Raw genomic sequence first — 20,000 nt, 5'->3', positions numbered from 1 at the left:
TTTTATCATCAACAAAACAAAGCAACAGCATTATCATCATCTCATCATCAACATTATCATCATCAACATTATCATCATCAACATTATCAACATTATCATCATCAACATTATCATCATCAACATTATCAACATTATCATCATCAACATTATCATCATCTCATCATCAACATTATCATCATCTCATCATCAACATTATCATCATCAACATTATCAACATTATCATCATCAACATTATCAACATTATCAACATTATCATCATCAACATTATCATCATCAACATTATCATCATCAACATTATCAACATTATCATCATCAACATTATCATCATCAACATCATCAACATTATCATCATCAACATTATCATCATCAACATTATCAACATTATCATCATCAACATTATCATCATCAACATTATCATCATCTCATCATCAACATTATCATCATCAACATCATCAACATTATCATCATCAACATCATCAACATTATCATCATCAACATTATCATCATCAACATTATCAACATTATCATCATCAACATTATCATCATCAACAGCAACGATAATAATGAAAAACTGCTCCACACACCTGATGGGAGAAAAAGACCTCTATTCAGAGCAAGACCACTTTGTATTGTGAACTCGAATTTTCATTCAATTAGAAACAAACAAAGTGAGGCAGTGGATATGACTGAATGCTTCAACACTGATGTGGTTATAGGAACAGAAACATGGCTCTGACCCTCTGTGGAAGACGTGGAAGTCTTCCCACCTGACTTCAAAAGTGTACAGGAAACACCGTGTTACCACAAAAGATGGAGTGCTCATCGCAGTGCAGAATATACTTGAAAGCCAGCTAGTGAATGAACTAGACACCAGTTGTGAAATTATATGGGAAAGACCTCCCTCAGGAAGTGCACATTTTATTACACTTGTTCTTTCTACCATCCAAAGATTAGTGACGAGCTCAGTATGAATGAGTTTGAAGCATCGGTGAGAAGAAACAACAGACATCCGAGACCCACATTTTAGTCTGGAAGGAGATTTTAATCTGCCAGGAATTGATTGGAGGACTGATGATCTGGGACTTGAGCAAGCAGTCCGCGAGCCAACCCGAGGTCAGAGCATCCTGTACCTATGCATCACCAGTCATCCAAACCAATGTCTGAGAGTCGAGATCATACTTTGTCTCTCAGATCATGATGGTGTTCTCTTCGAAGTGGACTTGGCACTGTGGTGCCGTGAGTTTCCAAGGAAGGTAGTTTAGTATGACAAAGCCAACTGGCAGCATAATATGAGAGAGGATATGAAGAAACAGGATATTGAAATCAGTGACTATGATAGTAACACCTCAGTAGAGACTCTGGCGTAAAGATGGCGTGGTGAAGCACATTCCTACCAAGCAATGTAAGTCCAGAGTCAGTCATCTACAGATGTTCAGAGCTCATGGGGAAACGTCACAGGCGCTATCAGAACAAGAAACGAAATCCTGGCTCCTGAAAATGAATCATCATTTCAGGACCTGAAACATCAAGTCCAAAGAGAAATACGGCAGACATACTGGAAGTATGTGTGTGTCTTGTAGACTCTGACCAGGAAGATGACAACACTCGGGCAGGGCACAGTCAGAACAAAATTCTGGACATAATTATATGATGTACATGGGACGAGATTACTGCGGAGTTGCCCCCCATCAATCCGATTGGTGACGTCCGCTGCTGAGAAGGCCAAGGTGCTTAATGCACAATTCGAGTTGGTGTTCTCCCACAGTAGACAGCTGATAGAAAGGGACTTCAGACAGGGCCATGGACTTACCACCAAAGAAGACGCCCACCACCAGCTGGTCACATCGTCATCACATTAGAGGGAGTTGAGAAGGTGTGAAGCCATCATGTTTGTGTAATATATGTTGCATGGTCTTGTAAGTGTTTGAACATGCCATTGGGAAGATGACAGATTAAAAACATGAGGAAAAAAAGAGAAAAGAAAAGACAACAGAAAGGAGAAAAATGATGATGGAAGGGGAAAAAAAGACCAAAAGAAAAAAAAGATACAAAAGACAAAAAAAAGAAAAAAAGAAAAAGAAAAAAAAGAACCTTCCAGGGATGCTGAAACTATCCTGCTCATTTGCAGAAATTTTAGGCATCCACTGATTTCTCCTTAAAAAAAAGAAGAAAAAAAAGAGGGAGTTGAGAAGATGCTCCGGAAGCTAAATCCACATAAGGCTCCTGCCCTGACAGTACACATCCGGAAGTTCTGAAAGAACTGACAGCAGAACTAGCACCCATCCTCACTAACATCTTTACAAGATCACTTTAACAGAAAGAGCTTCCGTGTGACTGGTGGACAGAGCACATTACACCTGTGTTTAAAAAAAGTCCAAAAGTCTAAAGCTAACAACCACAGGCCAGTCACTCTGACGTCAGTCGTCTGTAAGCTCATGGTACACATCATAGTGAGCAGTATAATGGCTTATTCAGAGGAGAACAATATTTTTAACCCGCTCCTGCATGGATTCCAACAAGGCCTGTCTTGTGAAACACAGCTGGTAGGATTCATAGACGATCTCCCAGCGAATCTACAGAAGAATAGCCAAACGGACATCTTGGTAGTGGATTTCTCAACAAAGTGTATCGTTGCTTTCTGATGTACAAATTGATGAACCATGGCATCTGGGGCTAGATCGTCATATGGATAAAATCATTCCTGTCATGACAAACCGAGGCAGTGACAGTGGATGGGGAGAGGTCTGATTACATCGGTGTAAATTCATTCTGGTGTCTCGCAAGGCTCAGTCCTCGGACCAAGTCTATTTCTTATGCTACATAAACGATCTGCCCACAAGTCTGAACTTCGCGGTTAGGATGTTCACAAACAGCACATCGGCCTGCATGTACCTAAAAACAACGACGATGCTGCATGGTGAAGCATTAATATAAGTCATCACCCTCCCCTCCCACCTCCTCACCCCCCCCCCCCTTTCCGCCTTGCATCCCGCCCCTCCTCATCCCTTCTGCGCCACCACTTCTATCTTCGTCCTACTCCCCAAATAGTATTCTTAAACTAAGATTCTGAGCTGTTCTACACTAGCACAACCCCACCAAATCAATGCCCAGCATCAGTCTTCAGTAAAATGAAGTTGGTTGGAAAAATCTGAAGAAAAAATAACAACAACAAATAAACAACATCATCAAAAAGAACAAATACAACAGCAACTAAACAACAACGTCATCATCGTCAACATAAAAAGCAACAAAGAACATAATCAACAACGACTACACAGCAACATCATCATCAACAACAACAACAATTACAGCATCATCACAATAACAACTAGAACACCAACTAAACAAAAACATCACCATCATCAAGAACAACTGTACCAACAACAATAACTACCACTACTACTTATACAACTGTTGCTGCTACAGCTATTGCTGCAACAACTACTACCACTACTACTGCTGCTACTGTTGCTGCTGCTACTACCACTTCCACGGCTACTACTACTGATGTTGCTACCACTTCTACTATCACCACTACTACAGCAAGCTGAAGAGAAGTGTGCAGTACCTTCAGCTTGAGGCCCCAGGACCCACACACCCACACCCAGGCAGACAAGCACTCCAACAGACACCACCGACATGGCTGCAGCAAACCACCAACGCCGATGTTCTCGCTGACCGCTGTCCACTACAAGCGGACACCTGTACCTCCGGGTGTCAGTGGAAGTCCATTGTGAACGATGAAGAGGTCAGCTGACTCCCGGAGATGAGAGCACAGCCCAAAAGGCAGAGACGCAAATGCGGCCGCACTGTAGGCAGACAATTATAGACAGATGGTAGGTCTCGTCTTCTCTCTCTGCGGGACTAAGTCTTCTGAATGTGGTCCTGATGACGTCTCTCCTTGAAACGCCAAACCTTCCTTGTAGACAGTCAGTCACCGGGCACGCTACAGTCAATGCAGACAGCGGCAATAGAATGACATGGACATACACAAAAGTACCAAGAACACATAATGTATATCTACTGCCTCATACTGTGTGAAGAACGCTGGTGTGTGTAAAACCATGTCCTGCTCGCCGTGCGAAAGGCGGAAGTAGACACTCGGGTCTGCTGTTGAGTGGTGTGTGTGTGTGTGTGTGTGTGTGTGTGTGTGTGTGTGTGTGTGTGTGTCTGCCTGTGTGTGTGGTATCTGTGTGTGTGTGTGTGTGTGTGTGTGTGTGTGTGTGTGTGTTCGTCTGTGTGTCTGTGTCTGCGTGTCTGTGTCTCTGTGTGTCTGTGTGTGTGTGTGTGTGTGTGTGTCTGTGTGTGTGTCTGCCTGTGTGTGTGGTATCTGTGTGTGTGTGTGTGTGTGTGTGTGTGTGTGTGTGTGTGTGTCTGTGTCTGTGTCTATGTGTGTCTGTGTCTGCGTGTCTGTGTCTCTGTGTGTCTGTGTCTGTCTCGGTCTGATGTTACGCGCGCTTAGATTTGAGTCATGATGTGTATTTGTGGATTGGGTGATCACCCACACCGTTCCCTTTCCCCGTCCCTCCATGTACACACACACACACACACGCACGCACACACACACACGCACGCACACACACACACACACTCGCACGCCTGCTCGTGTGTTCAAATAAATCTGGTGTACTTGTAGAATATCTTTTCAAAATGTTTTTATTGTCTGTTCGAGTCATGAGTTAATGTTTAAGCATGTTTGTTCTGTACCATAATTTAACTATCATGTGTGCGATGCGATACGTTTATGAGTTATAACGCTTGATTTATGGCAGGGTTTCTTATTCGGGAATATTTATTTAATGTATCAGTTACTTTACTCTTTTACCACATATTGCATTTATTTAAATACTGAACCTTCCACATGACAATTTATGATAATTTTATAGAAGCATTTCTTGTCCTGATAATATTGTTTCAAAATATTCACGTTATTTTACAAAGTGTGTGTGTGTGTGTGTGTGTGTGTGTGTGTGTGTGTGTGTGTGTGTGGAGGGTAAGGGAACTTGGGGGGCTGGGGGGTGGGGGCTGTGCGGGAAATGTACCTGCTGTGTTGTGTTACTTGCTTGTGTGCATTTAGCTTTATGCATTGGTTTTTTTAAATATTTTTTATCTTTTGTCCAACATTTGCCATATTGCGAGTGTGTTGGACTTGGTTGTTGGCTGAGATATTGTGATGGGTGAGTGACGAGCCAGTGGATGGACAATTTATTTTTTCCAAATGGATGAATAAAGATGTACTGTATTCCATTACCTATATGTTCTCTTCCACATATTCTTCCTCTTGAAGGCGACGATCAACTAGATAAGTACACTGCCGATTCATGGAGTAGCCATAAGAGAGCCAGTGACAGGAATGGCAAAGACCTGCGTCGGTACCAGGTTCAGTTTCAAGAAGGTGTCAGAGCGTGTGGACTGATTCATACACGCTGTAAACACATCTGCTGTAAGTAAAGAAATAAAAAATAAAAGTAACAGATAGGTATACCTGACCCTCGCATAAACCCAATGCGCTGAACACGCCTTAATAATAAAGAGCCTATCTGTGTAGAATAAAAAATGAAATAAAATTATAAGACAAAATAAGCAAATAAGTAAACGCTTTCAAATATAGTGAAGAGATACATAGACGGAAAAGGATCGACTAAAAAAAAAAAGAAAAAGACAAAAAAGACAGAAAATGGTCCATGTTCTGAGAACCCATGCACACACACTGACACAAGCGTGAAGGTGCGCACGTACACACAAACGCGCACACATAGTGATAAATGCACATCGCACATGCAATAATTTGCAGTCTCACATACACCAAGGTCCTAATTTCAACCTACAAATGAATGTAACACACACACACAGAGACCGCCAGACCTACACACACACACACAAACACACACAACACACATTTATGTTTTTCTACATACACTATGCGCAGTTAATAAAAACAAACAAACAAACAAAACCACAAAAAAACCGTTGCTCGGCGAGATTACGCAAGCGCATACACATAGAAAGACACCCATAATTGTACACACACACACACACACACACACACACACACACACACACATATATATATATATCCATACACACACGTACACATATGTCTGTTAAAGAAACGAAAAACCAACAACAAAAAACCAACAACTATGGGAATCCAAAGCTTGATTAGCTGCGCGCCCTTTGTGAGTTGTCGTAAGCTTTGGTCAGCAGGCCCGCCCTTCATCAGAATAGGGTTGTTGTTGTTTTTTTTAAAGAAAAATAAAAAGGAATGGCAGAAGATGTGTGAGAGGGTAGAGTTTCGCAGACTTTTAGAGTTTAACTTTTGCAAATCCCGGATCTGATACTAAAAGAGTGAACAGTCCACTTTGACAATGGATGCACCTGTCTCTTATAGTTAAAAAAAAAAAAAGAGAGGCAAGGCCTTCAAGATTCGTGGCAAATTACGTCCCGTAGCAATAATTACAGAGTAATTCTCCTTAATTACTATCTGCACCAAAACGTTTGCAAAATAAATAAAACTTCCATGCTTAGCAAATGAAGTTCCTGTTTAAACAAAAAATGATAATAATGACTACTCTTGTTGTTGTGTCAGAATATCAGATCAAAGTGCCAAGTTTAGAGAATACAAAAAATATAAATATAACAGTAATCAATCAATCAATCAAAAACACTTTATTAATCCACATGGAAATTAAGTTGTGCAATCACAGGCTCATTGTAAACACTGGCATAAAATCATGCGCAACATGAGAAGAGATTAAAACTAGTCAAATAAGTATTCTCAATAGCTGACGATATACTAACCCCCCCCCCCCACACATACTCATGTTAAGACAATAGGGTATTGCACAACAAAATTAACAAATGAAAACATCCAACAAAAAAGGGTATAGATTACTAAAAATGACATGCGCGCACGCACGCATACACACACGCACGTTAAGACCATAAGGTATTGTACAACAATACATAAATAAAAACATCAAGGGAATAAATCGTATATATAAGTAAAATGCACACACACACATACACATACAACGCATGCATTCACATAACATATGTCACGCCAATAGAATTAGAACATTAACATTAAGATACATGAAATCCAAGTAAAATAAGAAAATATTTAAAAATCACTTCCGATCACACACACACACACAGAAATGCTTGCCCGTGATCACCCGCTCAGTTCCCACATGCACGCATAATGTCTGGTCCCATACACTCGTGTGCTGGTGAAGTTCAGGTGTTGCTGTGGCGAATGGGCTTGGGGAGTGGGAGGGTTCACTTAGTGTATTGGCTGTTTTGATTGTGTGCTCGAATGGCTGTAGGAATAAATGAATTAATGTATCGAGATGTTCTTGCGCGTGGAGCTCTAAACCTACCACTTATGTCTGACCTTCTGCTATTAATGTCATCATGTAGTGGGTGTCTCTCGTCGGTCAAAATTGTTATTAGTCTGTCAGTCAGTTTTCTATTGTGCATGTCGCTAAAGGTGTCTTGTCTTATACCCACCACCCCACACTCTTTCCTAGTGACTTTTTCCAACCTGTCTTTGTCATGTTTGGTCAGGTTTCCCCCCCAGCACACGGCTCCGTATGTTAAAACACTGCAGACAACAGATGTGTAAAACATTTGGAGCATCTGCTTGCATACATTAAAAGATTTCATTTTTCTAAGACAGTACATGCGAATGTTGCTCTTTTTAATGAGTGCAGTTGAGTTTTCATTCCAAGACAGCTTATTGTCGATTATCACACCAAGATATTTGTATGAGTCTACTTGTTCGACCACTTAATTTTTTGTGATGATTTTACTTAAACTTGATTTCTTTTTTCTGAAGAAAGTAAATGCAGTTTGCATATAATTAGGCTTCGTTTTTTTTTTGTTTTTTTTTTGTGCCCATCCCAGAGGTGCAATATTGTTTTAAACAAGATGACTGGAAAGAACTGAATTTTTCCTATTTTTATGCCTAATTTGGTGTCAACTGACAAAGTATTTGCAGAGAAAATGTCAATGTTAAAGTTTATCACGGACACACACAGACACAGATACACACACAGACACAGACACAGACACAGACACACACACACACACACACACACACACACACACACACACACAGACAACCGAACACCAGGTTAAAACCTAGACTCACTTTGTTTACACAAGTGAATCAAAAATCGGGTATGAGTAAACGAGGGTTTGTCTATTTGTTTCCGCTTCAGAACGCGGCTGGCGTAAAACAAAAACAAAACAAAAGAACAGCAGCAACAACAACAAGAAAAACAACAACAACAACAGCAGGAAGTTCTGGTTGCCGTTCAGCTGGTTATCTTTCTAAGCGCAGTGATCTCCCCTGCTTGAACGTTCTGACCTTCAGTGACAGGACTGTGAGAGGACGTCAGACCATGTAACTGATGAAGGGTTTGGAAAGACTCTCTATCTCTCCCTTACATTCACATACACACACACACACACACACACGTGCGCTCGCACGCACGCACGCACACACACGCAAACAAAGATACTGGGCGTGTTTGCTTTCAATAAAACACGTGTGCTCGCAAGTAAGTGCGCACAAATACCCACACGCACTCTCTCTCTCTCTCTCTCTCTCTCTCTCTCTCTCTCTCTCTCTCTCTCACCCACCCACCCACCCACCCACACACACACACACACACACACACCCTGTGTTTGGTGAATTGGGCACATTCCCATTAAGTTTAAAAATAATATGCCAAATTATTACATATTGGATTCACATAATTCAATTACCAGAAACTTCTCTCATCATCAAATTATATAAGTCCATGTACCAAGAAGAAAACACAATTCCCCCATGGTTAATATTTGTCAGGAGGATACTCAAAATGATTAGTGTACGTAGACTACTACAAAATATTGAAAACAAATATATTAGATACTGGAAAGATAAAAGAGAAAAAAACACACCAAAGTTTGAATTTTACAATAAGATTGTAGCAGTGTACAAAACTGAAGCCTATCTTTTCAATATATCAGATACAAAACACAGACAAGCTTTAGCTAAGAATAAGCGCGCATGACTTTGAATTTGAAAAGTGTAGACATTTAAATATTCCACGACAATACAGATTGTGTAACAATTGTAACATACTGGAAGATGAAATCCATCTTCTTGATCATTGCCTTAAATATAAAACCTTAAGGGGACAATTTATAAACGGTATTCAAAATTTGAATAACACAGGAAATATTCCCAGTCAGTTGATACTAACAGATGATGAATATGTACAAACATGATTAGGAAAATTCATTTTTGAATGCTAATCTTATTTATGACGTAATTCATTTATTTATTTATTCATTCATTTATTCGTTTATTTATCTATCATTTATTTATTTATTTATTTATGTGACGGGCGCAATAGCCGAGTGGTTAAAGCGTTGGACTTTCAATCTGAGGGTCCCGGGTTCAAATCTCGGTAACGGCGCCTGTTGAGTAAAGGGTGGGGATTTTTACGATCTCCCAGGTCAACATATGTGCAGATCTGCCAGTGCGTGAACCCCGTTCGTGTGTATACGTAAGCAGAAGATCAAATACGCACGTTAAAGATCCTGTAAACCATGTCAGCGTTCAGTGGGTTATGGAAACAAGAACATGCCCAGCATGCCACCCCCCCCTCCGCCCCCACCCATAACCCCCCCCCCAAAAAACAACAACAACAACAACAAAAAAACCAACAACAAAACAACAACAACAAAAAACAAAAAAAACCAAACAAACAAACAAAAAAACAACAACAACAAAACAACGGAGTATGGCTGCCTACATGGCGGGGGTAAAAACGGTCATACACGTAAAAGCCCTCTTATGTACATACGAGTGAACTTTGGAATTGCAGTTCCCGAACGAAGAAGAAAAAGAAGATTTATCTATGTACTTGTGTCTTATAAACCTTAGGGTTTCATGACATTAAACTTTATTCTGTTCTATTCACACACACACACGCACACGCACACACACACAAACACACACACACACACTGGGCAATGAACAATGATGTTTATTTCTGTCACCGCCGTTGGAGCACAGAGGAAGGGTGGGAAGAGACAACATGACGTTGAACTAAATGCCGTAATTTACAAGAACAAAAACTCATGATCAGCGAATAAAATGAGGAATGAATCAGAATGTATGGTGTCATTTTCAGACAGGATTGCATTGCCATCCAGTAAATACATTTACCAATAAAACATCGGACCATCCATGACCAGCCACATAAAATAAGCAACAACAACAACAAAAAAAGTGCGCAAAAATTACACAATGAAATATGTACAACAGGCTGAAAACAAATAAGGACGATATATATATATATATTTTTTTTTTCAGCGAGTTGGCAGGTAAATGAGTGAGTGATGCATAATTGTCATGCTATTTTTTTTTTGTTTTGCTTCAGTCTTTTATTCAAAACAAAAGTCGCTGTAGCGACATCATCTGCCACACTCAAATAACGCTGCAGGTCCAGACTTGCCGCAAAGAACACCCCCACCCACCCCCACCCCCCCTTTTCCCGAAAACAACACCAACCTCAACAAGAAGAAGAAAAAACACAACAAGTAATTATGAACATAGTGCTCGCTCTCATGAGCTTCCATGTTCTTTCAAACTTGGTGATCTTAAGTTTAAAAAAAATGAATGTGATGAGAAACTAAGAAAAACAAACAAACAAACAAACAAACAAAAAAAACCCAAAACAAAAAAAGCCAAAAACGAAAAGTAATTTGAATGTGGATGATGTGTTCTAAACTGATATGAAATTGCATGTTTAAAGAAATATATTTGTGGATTATTGCCACAGATCAAGGCCGTTTTACACACAATCATTTTTTTTTTTTAACAAAGATAGCAAGCAGTTCAGGTGAAAATGGCCAACTGGGATAAAAAAAAAAAAAAGAAGAAAAAAAAAAGAGAAGCCAGAACAGAGATGAAAACAAACTTAAAAAGAGGTCAGAATCTTTGTCAAAATATTTTCCTTCAGACCAGCATCACGAAGAAGCCATTACATGTCAAATGCTGACTTTTGGTTATAAGCAAAAGCTTCCCCTAACGTTTCACCGAAAACATACTGGGATATTTTGTAATGACAGTTTTCATTCAAAAAGTTAGTGGTTAACTGCCAACAAGAATACCCAAAAGAGCGGTTGAAAACATGTTGCATGTCTTTCCTTAATTGTGACTAAAACGAAAGACAAGACAATGTCTTTGTTAACAGGAGCAAGAGATTAGAAGGTGTATGTTTTCTTTTTTTATTTTCAACTCTCGTTCAGCAGAGGGATTAGAATGAAAGAAACACTTGGTGGAAAAACAACAGAAAGCAACTACAAAAGACAACGAAATGTAAAACACACAGATTCCATTACAACCGATCGACCTACCCCCCCCCCCCCCCGCCCCCCATCCTTTCCTTTCCCTACTCCACCCTCCATCGCCATCCCATGCAGAACAGAACAAAGCAATACATATATATATATATATATATATATATATATATATATATATATATAGAGAGAGAGAGAGAGAGAGAGAGAGAGAGAATGAAGGTTGAAGGCCCCATAGCCTTTTTCAGCTACCAGGGCAGTGAATTCAAATCCACTGTGTCTAGTGTTAGAAGAAGAAGAAGAAGAAGAGAAACAACACCAAAAACGATGCCCCCCAAACCTTTCTGCCGTTCCAGCCTTCCCCACCGGAAGTCATGCACCAATGTGAGGAGTCAGGAAAAATGGAGTAAAAAGCCTTTCTACTAAGGACACAACACCACGCCGAGACGCGGCCTTTGAACCCAGGTCACTGGTGAACTCTGGTTTTTGAAGTTACCCAACGCCTGATTATGCCACATTCTATTCAATCGACTACAACGATTCTACAACTACTATTCTACAACGACTAGATCAGCTCTGCATTCAGGACACGGCCAATGTCCTTATCAGCGGGTGGAATCATACACGTTGTCCACCACAGCTTGTCTCTCAGGCTGATGACGCAGGAGAGCGTAGTCCTCGGAGGCCTGCTGTGACGCAGCAAGATCTGCAGACCCTGGAGGTTGGCGAGGCGTGGTGTGGTGATAGACGTCACACCGTCCACCAGCGACTCTCTCCTTTCTGTTGCCGTCCCGGTCCAGTCGGCCATATTCCCCGTCGTCATTTCCGCTTCCGGTCTCGTCGGGGAGAAGCACCGAGGAGTAGTGTCCTGTGGCGGCGGCATCTTGGCGACTGGAATGAGTATCGGTGACGTCATGTCGACGTGTGTCGTCATCGTAATGCATGGTGGGCACTCCGGTCAACTGCGTCGCCTGCTGGGAGCTGACCTGGTTCCTTTGTTGGCTGAGAAAGAAAAATATGTAATCAAAAAACGATATATATATATATATATATGTATATATATATATATATATATATATATATATATATATATCTGTATCTCTGTGTGTGTGTGTGTAGAGTGAGAGGGAGAGAGGGAGAGATATGTATGTATGTATATAGATGTGTGTTGTGTGTGTGTGCCTCCATCTCTTTCTCTACCTCCTCTCTCCATCTCTCTTTACCCTCTCTCTCCCAACCTCAGTATCTCTCCATCTATCTCAACTAACTCACTCCGGTACACTTAGTGTTCGACCACTCCTTCCCTCTCTCTAATCTCACTCACTCACTCATGCATGCATGCATGTATGTATGTATGATAGCCAGTGGTGTCCGACCTGGACCACCAGAACAGAACAGCAGGAGGCAGCTGCTGTCCCGACTGTTTGGGCAAAATTCGGATCATGATGGAGAGTGTCTCGCCCAAGTTACATCCCCACTCTCTAACCCAAGAGGGCTTTAGGACAGCCCGTGTTGGCCACAAAGGCTGCAGCACTAAGAGCCAGTGCAATCTTGCCTCCTAGTTTGAGAGTCATGATATTTTAGTCTCTGACATAAGCCGAGCGTTGAGCGCACACTCAGTGTTCAAACCAACCGTTTACGAATGTAGAAGAAGCAGAAGACTCCGACTGCAGCGACGAACAAGACCGGACATATAGCTGCCACGTATGTCGTCGTTGTTCCTTGGTCATCTTTGGTCATAGAAAACACACACACACACACACACACACACACACACACACACACACACACACACACACACACACACACACACACACACACACACACTCACATGATTAAGCATTTTGTGTTTGCTGGGCATTGGATCATACGATAAACTCCGTTCATGCTCTGTCTCTGTCTCTGTCTCCGTCTCTCTCTTTGTCTCTCTCTCTCTCTCTGTCTCGTCTCTCTCTTTGTCTCTCTCTCTCTGTCTCTGCATATCTTTGTCTCCCTATCTATTTCTGGATAAATCAAGGAGAAGAAAATGTTCAAACATTTATTCGTGATCTTTGTCAAAGGATTACTGAATTTAACTGGAAGAACTGGCAGGAACTTATCCCCCCGAAAATTGAAAGATTTCATACGTATTCTATATTCAATGGAACATATGTATGTGTTTGAGAGTCAGTCGTGTTCGACTATGAGCATCAGACCAACAGAGGAAACTGCTGTCCCGACAATCTAGGCTAGAATTTGATTAAAGTGGAGAGTGTCTTGCCCAAGTTACATCCCCACTTTCTCGGCCAAGAGGGTTTTAGGACAGTGGGCTTTGGGATGGTTCCCAAAGGCCAACTAGCCCCCAAGGCTGCAGCACTAAGTAAGAGCCAGTGCAATTTCGCCTCCTAGTTTGAGAGTCAATGTCCTTCACAAAAGACTAAGCTGTAAATGATGCAATGGAGAAACCATTTGTAATACAGCTCTCACTTTGATGTTGGCCCAGCTATCAACTTGTACCAATCTGTGATATAAGCTGAGTGTTGGGCTGGAATATCGCACAATGTAAAGCATATCTATATCTTAACTTAAACCGTTCTGTAAAACAAAATCATCCAAAATTCGTTCCGGAATGTCTGATTTGTGCACAAATTTTTTTTAGATATAGGATTTATACAGAACATGATCCATTGAGCTCTCTCTGTAAAGAATTAAAGGAGGACAAATTTCATGTTTTTTCTTTTCCGTTATTTCAAAATATATGACAATCCCAGGAAAATACCATAGACAATCATATCTCTTTCGCCTGACTTAGGTGATGACATCAAGAAATGAAAATGTTGAAAATTTCAGTATATTTTGTGTCGAGGTTTCAAAATCAGATAGCATTATAATGCTGTCATAGTACAATGTCTTTGTTTTTCTGGATAGCTCTTGATATCATCAGCATTTGCAGATATCCATTTTATCACACTCTCCCTTCATTTGGGACAGTGGCCTTTACATGAACAAAAACATTTCCAATCATTTCCAACTCTCTCTCTCTTCCTCTCCCTCTGTGTCTGTCTCCCCCCCCCCCCCAATCCCCGCTCTCACCTTCCTGTTGCTCGCTCTGGTTCTGTCTCTCATATGTGTCTGTCTTTGTGTCTGTCTCTGTCTCTCTCTTCCTCTCTCTGTGTCTCTCTCTGTCTCTCTCGTGATTTCAGCGCTGATATGGATTGTGTCATCGGCTCAGCGCACACAGTCCAAACTGAATTGAAATGAGATCGCCAGAAACTGAAGAATCTTTGTGGCAAAGACTAAACGCCTGACAATGTCCCGACGGTCATTTGCAGGCCGTAAACCCATCAATACACACTACCTGAAACTTCCCACCTTCTCAGAATGATAAAACTGAAATCATTTCATAATCTAAAACAAAGCAAAACAAAACAAAAAACAAACAAACAAACATAAAACAACAAGGTATAGAAGCAAAATAAATACCTTTTACTTAAATAAATGAGTTATGTAAAAAAAAAAAAAAAAAAAAAAGAAGAAGAAAGAAAAACAATGGGTGAACAGATGAATTGTCAACCGAATAAACACAGGAACAGAGGAACGAATGTGTGCGTCAGTCACTCATTCTCCGAATAAATGGACAAATAAATGAATGATTGAAGGAAGAAAGAAAGGAAAGGGGGAGGAAGGAAGGGAGGGAGGTAGGAAAGAGGGAAGGACGGAGGGAAGGAAGGAAGGAGGGAAGGTAGGAAAGAGGGAAGGACGGAGGGAAGGAAGGAAGGAGGGAAGGTAGAAAGGAAGGAAGGAAGGAGCGAGGTAAGGAAGGACGGGAGGTAGGAAAGAGGGAAGGACGGAGGGAAGGAAGGAAGGTAGAAAGGAAGTAAGGAAGGAGAGAGGTAAGGAGGGACGGGAGGTAGGAAAGAGGGAAGGACGGAGGGAAGGAAGGAAGGAGGGAAGGTAGAAAGAAAGGAAGGAAGGAGCGAGGTAAGGAGGGACGGGAGGTAGGAAAGAGGGAAGGACGGAGGGAAGGAAGGAAGGAGGGAAGGTAGAAAGGAAGGAAGGAGCGAGGTAAGGAGGGACGGGAGGTAGGAAAGAGGGAAGGACGGAGGGAAGGAAGGAAGGAGGGAAGGTAGAAAGAAAGGAAGGAAGGAGAGAGGTAAGGAAGGAGGGAAGGTAGGAAAGAGGGAAGGACGGAGGGAAGGAAGGAAGGAGGGAAGGTAGAAAGAAAGGAAGGAAGGAGAGAGGTAAGGAGGGACGGGAGGTAGGAAAGAGGGAAGGACGGAAGGAAGGAAGGAGGGAAGGTAGGAAGGAAGGAAGGAAGGAGCGAGGTAAGGAAGGACGGGAGGTAGGAAAGAGGGAAGGATGGGGAATGAATGAATGAAGGAAAGAGGGAACGAACGAACAACCGTCTCACACAGCTCACTGTCTGGAGGCTCTGAAGACAGTGTCTCTGAGGAGATGACTGTCTCTGAAGACAGTGTCTCTGATGAGGTGACTGTCTCTGAAGACAGTGTCTGTGGGAAGGTGATTATGTCCCCTTCATCCACACAGCTCAGACTGAACGTTCCACCTGGACCAAAAAAAAAAACCCATGATAAAATAGTCTATGATATCAGCTTTTATGTGTCAGTGCCTCAAGGCCTGACTAAGCGCGTTGGGTTACGCTGCTGGACAGGCATCTGCTTGGCAGATGTGGTGTAGCGTATATGGATTTGTCCGAACGCAGTGACGCCTCCTTGAGCTACTGAAACTGAAACTGTGTCAGTGCCATCAGAGGTCAGTCATATATATATATATATATATATATGTGTGTGTGTGTGTGTGTGTGTGTGTGTGTGTGTGTGTTTGTGTGTGTGTGTGTGTGTGTGTGTGTGTGTGTGTGTGTGTGTGTGTGTGTGTGATATCTTACGACTGAATTATACAGGAAAACAAAAGGGTATGATATCAATGCTTCAGTCAATGGAAAGGAAAATTCAAAAAAAGAAACAAACAACATCTTTAAACCCTCAAAAGAGAGAAGGCAATGAGGGAAAAATGAAAGAGCTGAACACAGAGGTAATGAACAGAGCTGAACACAGAGATAACAGACACAACTGAAAACAGATCATGAACAGAGCTGAACACAGAGGTAATGAACAGAGCTGAACACAGATGACAGACAGAGCTGAACACAGAGATGACGGATAAAACTGAACACAGAGGTAATGAACAGAGCTGAACACAGAGATGACAGACAGAGCTGAACACAGATGACAGACAGAGCTGAACACAGAGATGACAGACAGAGCTGAACACAGATGACAGACAGAGCTGAACACAGAGATAACAGACAGAGCTGAACACAGAGATAATGAACAGAGCTGAACACAGATGATAGAGCTGAACACAGAGATGACAGACAGAGCTGAACACAGAGGTAATGAACAGAGCTGAACACAGATGACAGACAGAGCTGAACACAGATGACAGACAGAGCTGAACACAGAGATAACAGACAGAGCTGAACACAGAGATGACAGACAGAGCTGAACACAGAGATAACAGACAGAGCTGAACACAGAGGCAATCAACAGAGTTGAACACACAGATAATGAACACAGCTGAACACAGAGATAATGAACACAGCTGAACACAGAGATAATGAACACAGCTGAACACAGAGATAACAGATAGAACTGAAAACAGAGATAATGAACACAGCTGAACACAGAGGTAACAGACATAGCTGAACACAGAGATAACAGACAGAGCTGAACACAGAGGTAATCAACAGAGTTGAACACACAGATAATGAACAGAACTGAACGCAGAGATAATGAACACAGCTGAACACAGATGATAGAGCTGAACACAGAAATAACAGATAGAGCTGAACACAGAGATGACAGACAGAGCTGAACACAGATGACAGACAGAGCTGAACACAGATGACAGACAGAGTTGAACACAGAGATGACAGACAGAGCCGAACACAGATGACAGACAGAGCCGAACACAGAGATGACAGACAGAGCCGAACATGGAGATAACAGAGCTGAACACAGAGATGACAGACAGAGCTGAACACAGAGATGACAGACAGAGCTGAACACAGATGACAGACAGAGCTGAACACAGAGGTAATACAAACTCACCTCCCAGAGAAACCCAGAGCCGTGTGATCAGTGACATATCCTCGATGTTGATGCGGAGCTGGACTTCTTCGATGTTTCCAAAAAGATTCCCGCTTTTGTGGTATGAGCTATTAACCCTTTCCCAGTTCGTATTAACCCCTGTTGTCATCACCAGCCGATATTCCAGATAGCTGGTTCTGTCGCTCGCCGCCTCCTGCATGAGAAAGTTGGTCTCAACTTTAATGTGTCCTTCAGGGTCTTGAAGCCGGCACAGCTTGTGACAAGGGCGTCGGTTGGAGTCATGACGGCGGGACCTGTGTGGAGGCACGAAGAGGTATGTGACGTTGTTTATCTGGTTGCCATGGTTTAGCAGGTGCCCGGTCTGGCATGGATTGACATCTGACGAGGTCACTGGCAAAGAAAAGGGGGAGGCAACACGAGTCAGTCAATCGAAACAGCTGTCAGCAGCCTAGCTGTCTAAACTTTTTCAACAATGGTATGAGAATTTCTCCAGTGTGTTATTATTATTATCATCATCATTATTATAATTATTATTATATTTTATATAGCGCTAAATCTTGTGCAGAGACAATTCAAAGCGCTTTCGCAACAGTCATTCAAACGCATGCATAACTCTAAAACTGAAAAAAAAAACCCAAAAAACAACAACAACAAAAAACAAAAACAAAACAAAACAACAACAACAAAAAAACAACAACAAAAAACCCCCACCAACAACAAAAAAAACATTAAAAAAACTGAAGACAAGGAAGAGGCAGGGAAGGGTGGCTATTTTGGGAAGAGGTGGGTTTTAAGGCCAGACTTGAAAGAGTTGAGTGCGGAGACCTGACGAAGCGAAAGAGGAAGTTCATTCCAACTACAAGGTCCAGAGACAGAGAAAGAACGGTGGACATTCAATGCAAATTCAATGCAGTCAATAATATGATCAAAATGAAGAACCAGAGACAGACAATCTTGAACAAGTAAAAGAACCATTATTCAATGACCCCACAACAAAATATGCGATAAGCAGTATGAATCATTTAAAAAGTGGGAAAAGTGCTGGTCCAGACCAGTTAGCGATATGTTCAGATGTGCTAATTCAGTCGTAATTAACTATCTTGTAAAACTGCTTAATCTGCTGTTTGATAGAGGAACCTTTCCAGAAGCGTGGTCTACATTCACAACAGTCCACGATCATAAGAAAGCCCCATCATCTGCCCCATTTCAGAGGCATTACTCTCACGCCGCTCATTCCGAATCCCATCTACACAACCACACCAGTGTCGACAGTCCACAGGGAGCCATCGATGTTGGGTCGGCAGGAGGCCACACACAACAGGAGACCCTGCACTGCTGCTGAGTCACTTCGGTGGTGTTCAGTAGTAGTCTGTTCTGATTCAACCTACTTAGGACACCACCTGCTAGTAATACTTGGCCCCCCACTGACGACAATAACGGCTCAGTCGCTGAGCCATACTGAATAAGATTTCCCCCTAGACTGGAGACAGCCACCACGTCCCTCAAACGACAGTCCCCCATGAATCCGCCGACACTGAAGACCTTGACAAGACTCACCCCAAGCGCGGAAGTGGACGGGTATCGAAACTGAGGTCACCATGAGAGCAGGGCATGAAAGCCACATGATTTGGGACTTTTCTTATATTGATGATGAAAGACGAAGAGGATGATGATGATGATGAAGACGATGATGACAATGCTACTATGGAGGTCCGTTTAGGTTTGGGACAACGTTACAAGGCTGTACTCTAAGCTCCTTGTCATAATGATATTCCTACATCAACCAGGCCCCAGAGAGACAGACACTTGCAGTGTTGGTCAGGAAATTAGAGCAACACACACAAAGACGCATCCGTGAGGTGGATGATACTCGACCGCCAGGTCCCAGCTTTCTCATATAAGCCTAGCAGCACACTCAACTCTGGGTAGGAGCCGGCCTCGAGCCGAAAAACCCACCTACCTCCGCTGGGATTCGAACCCGCGTCCTTCCCAGCCGTCAGTTCGCGACGCTAACCACTTCGCCACGACGGCTGGTAAGATAGGACATGATCGTATGACAGTACCATACACGAATGCGTTAAATCCGTGTATGTGTGCTTTCGCGCTTGAGGTACTCTAATAATGCTAATTATGTAGTGCAGCATCACATCAACTTACCAGGTACACATTCGTGCCGCAGACAACACGGTCCATCATCTTCATTTATCTCCCTTTCATTAGCTGACAACTTCCCTTGGTCCGAATCGAGGGCTCCATAGATTTCATTAAGTTTCATGAGGGAGAACCTTGGATAACATTTCCCATCGCCATAGCTGTCGGTGAAGCATCTTTGGGCATTTTCAGATGACGTGGGCTGACAATAGTTGTCGCAAAGGGACGGGTCTGGTTGCTGGAGATGATAGGCTTCAGTGATGATGGGTGCTTCTTCTGGACCGCACTTGATCTGTGTCAGGGAACACTCCTTTTCTGAAGAGCACGTGCTGCCTGTTTGAACCGAAAGCACAATAAAGTACAGGAATAACATAA

The 20,000-nt window shown here is 42.2% G+C and overlaps 2 protein-coding genes across 3 annotated transcripts in view; both read right to left on the bottom strand.

Moving 5' to 3' along the window:
- Positions 1–20,000, bottom strand: part of LOC143298110 (uncharacterized) — a 30,782-nt gene that overhangs the window by 9,613 nt on the left and 1,169 nt on the right. The window contains exons 2-3 of one of the 2 annotated variants that reach the window (XM_076610809.1): positions 19,632–19,958; positions 17,475–17,864 (exon numbers count right to left, since the gene is read on the bottom strand). In XM_076610809.1, coding sequence (XP_076466924.1) covers positions 17,475–17,864; positions 19,632–19,958 — 717 coding nt within the window. Of the gene's footprint in view, positions 1–3,568; positions 3,959–17,474; positions 17,865–19,631; positions 19,959–20,000 lie in introns of those variants that run through there. The other variant, XM_076610807.1, reaches the window with a different exon arrangement.
- On the bottom strand, positions 11,571–15,902 carry LOC143298217 (uncharacterized). The gene is made up of 3 exons (XM_076611010.1): positions 15,755–15,902; positions 12,998–13,094; positions 11,571–12,366 (listed from the first exon to the last, which is right to left on the bottom strand). The coding sequence occupies exon 3, from the start codon at positions 12,306–12,308 to the stop codon at positions 11,970–11,972; it is 339 nt and encodes a 112-aa protein (XP_076467125.1). The 5' UTR covers positions 12,309–12,366; positions 12,998–13,094; positions 15,755–15,902; the 3' UTR covers positions 11,571–11,969.

The sequence above is a fragment of the Babylonia areolata genome, chromosome 23 (assembly GCF_041734735.1).
Source record: "Babylonia areolata isolate BAREFJ2019XMU chromosome 23, ASM4173473v1, whole genome shotgun sequence".
NCBI lineage: Eukaryota > Metazoa > Mollusca > Gastropoda > Neogastropoda > Buccinidae > Babylonia > Babylonia areolata.
This window is presented reverse-complemented; position numbering and strand designations above follow the sequence as displayed.

Bases quoted from the DNA above. Each gene is read 5' to 3' on its own strand.
- LOC143298217 (XM_076611010.1), bottom strand. From the start codon at position 12,308: ATGCATTACGATGACGACACACGTCGACATGACGTCACCGATACTCAT.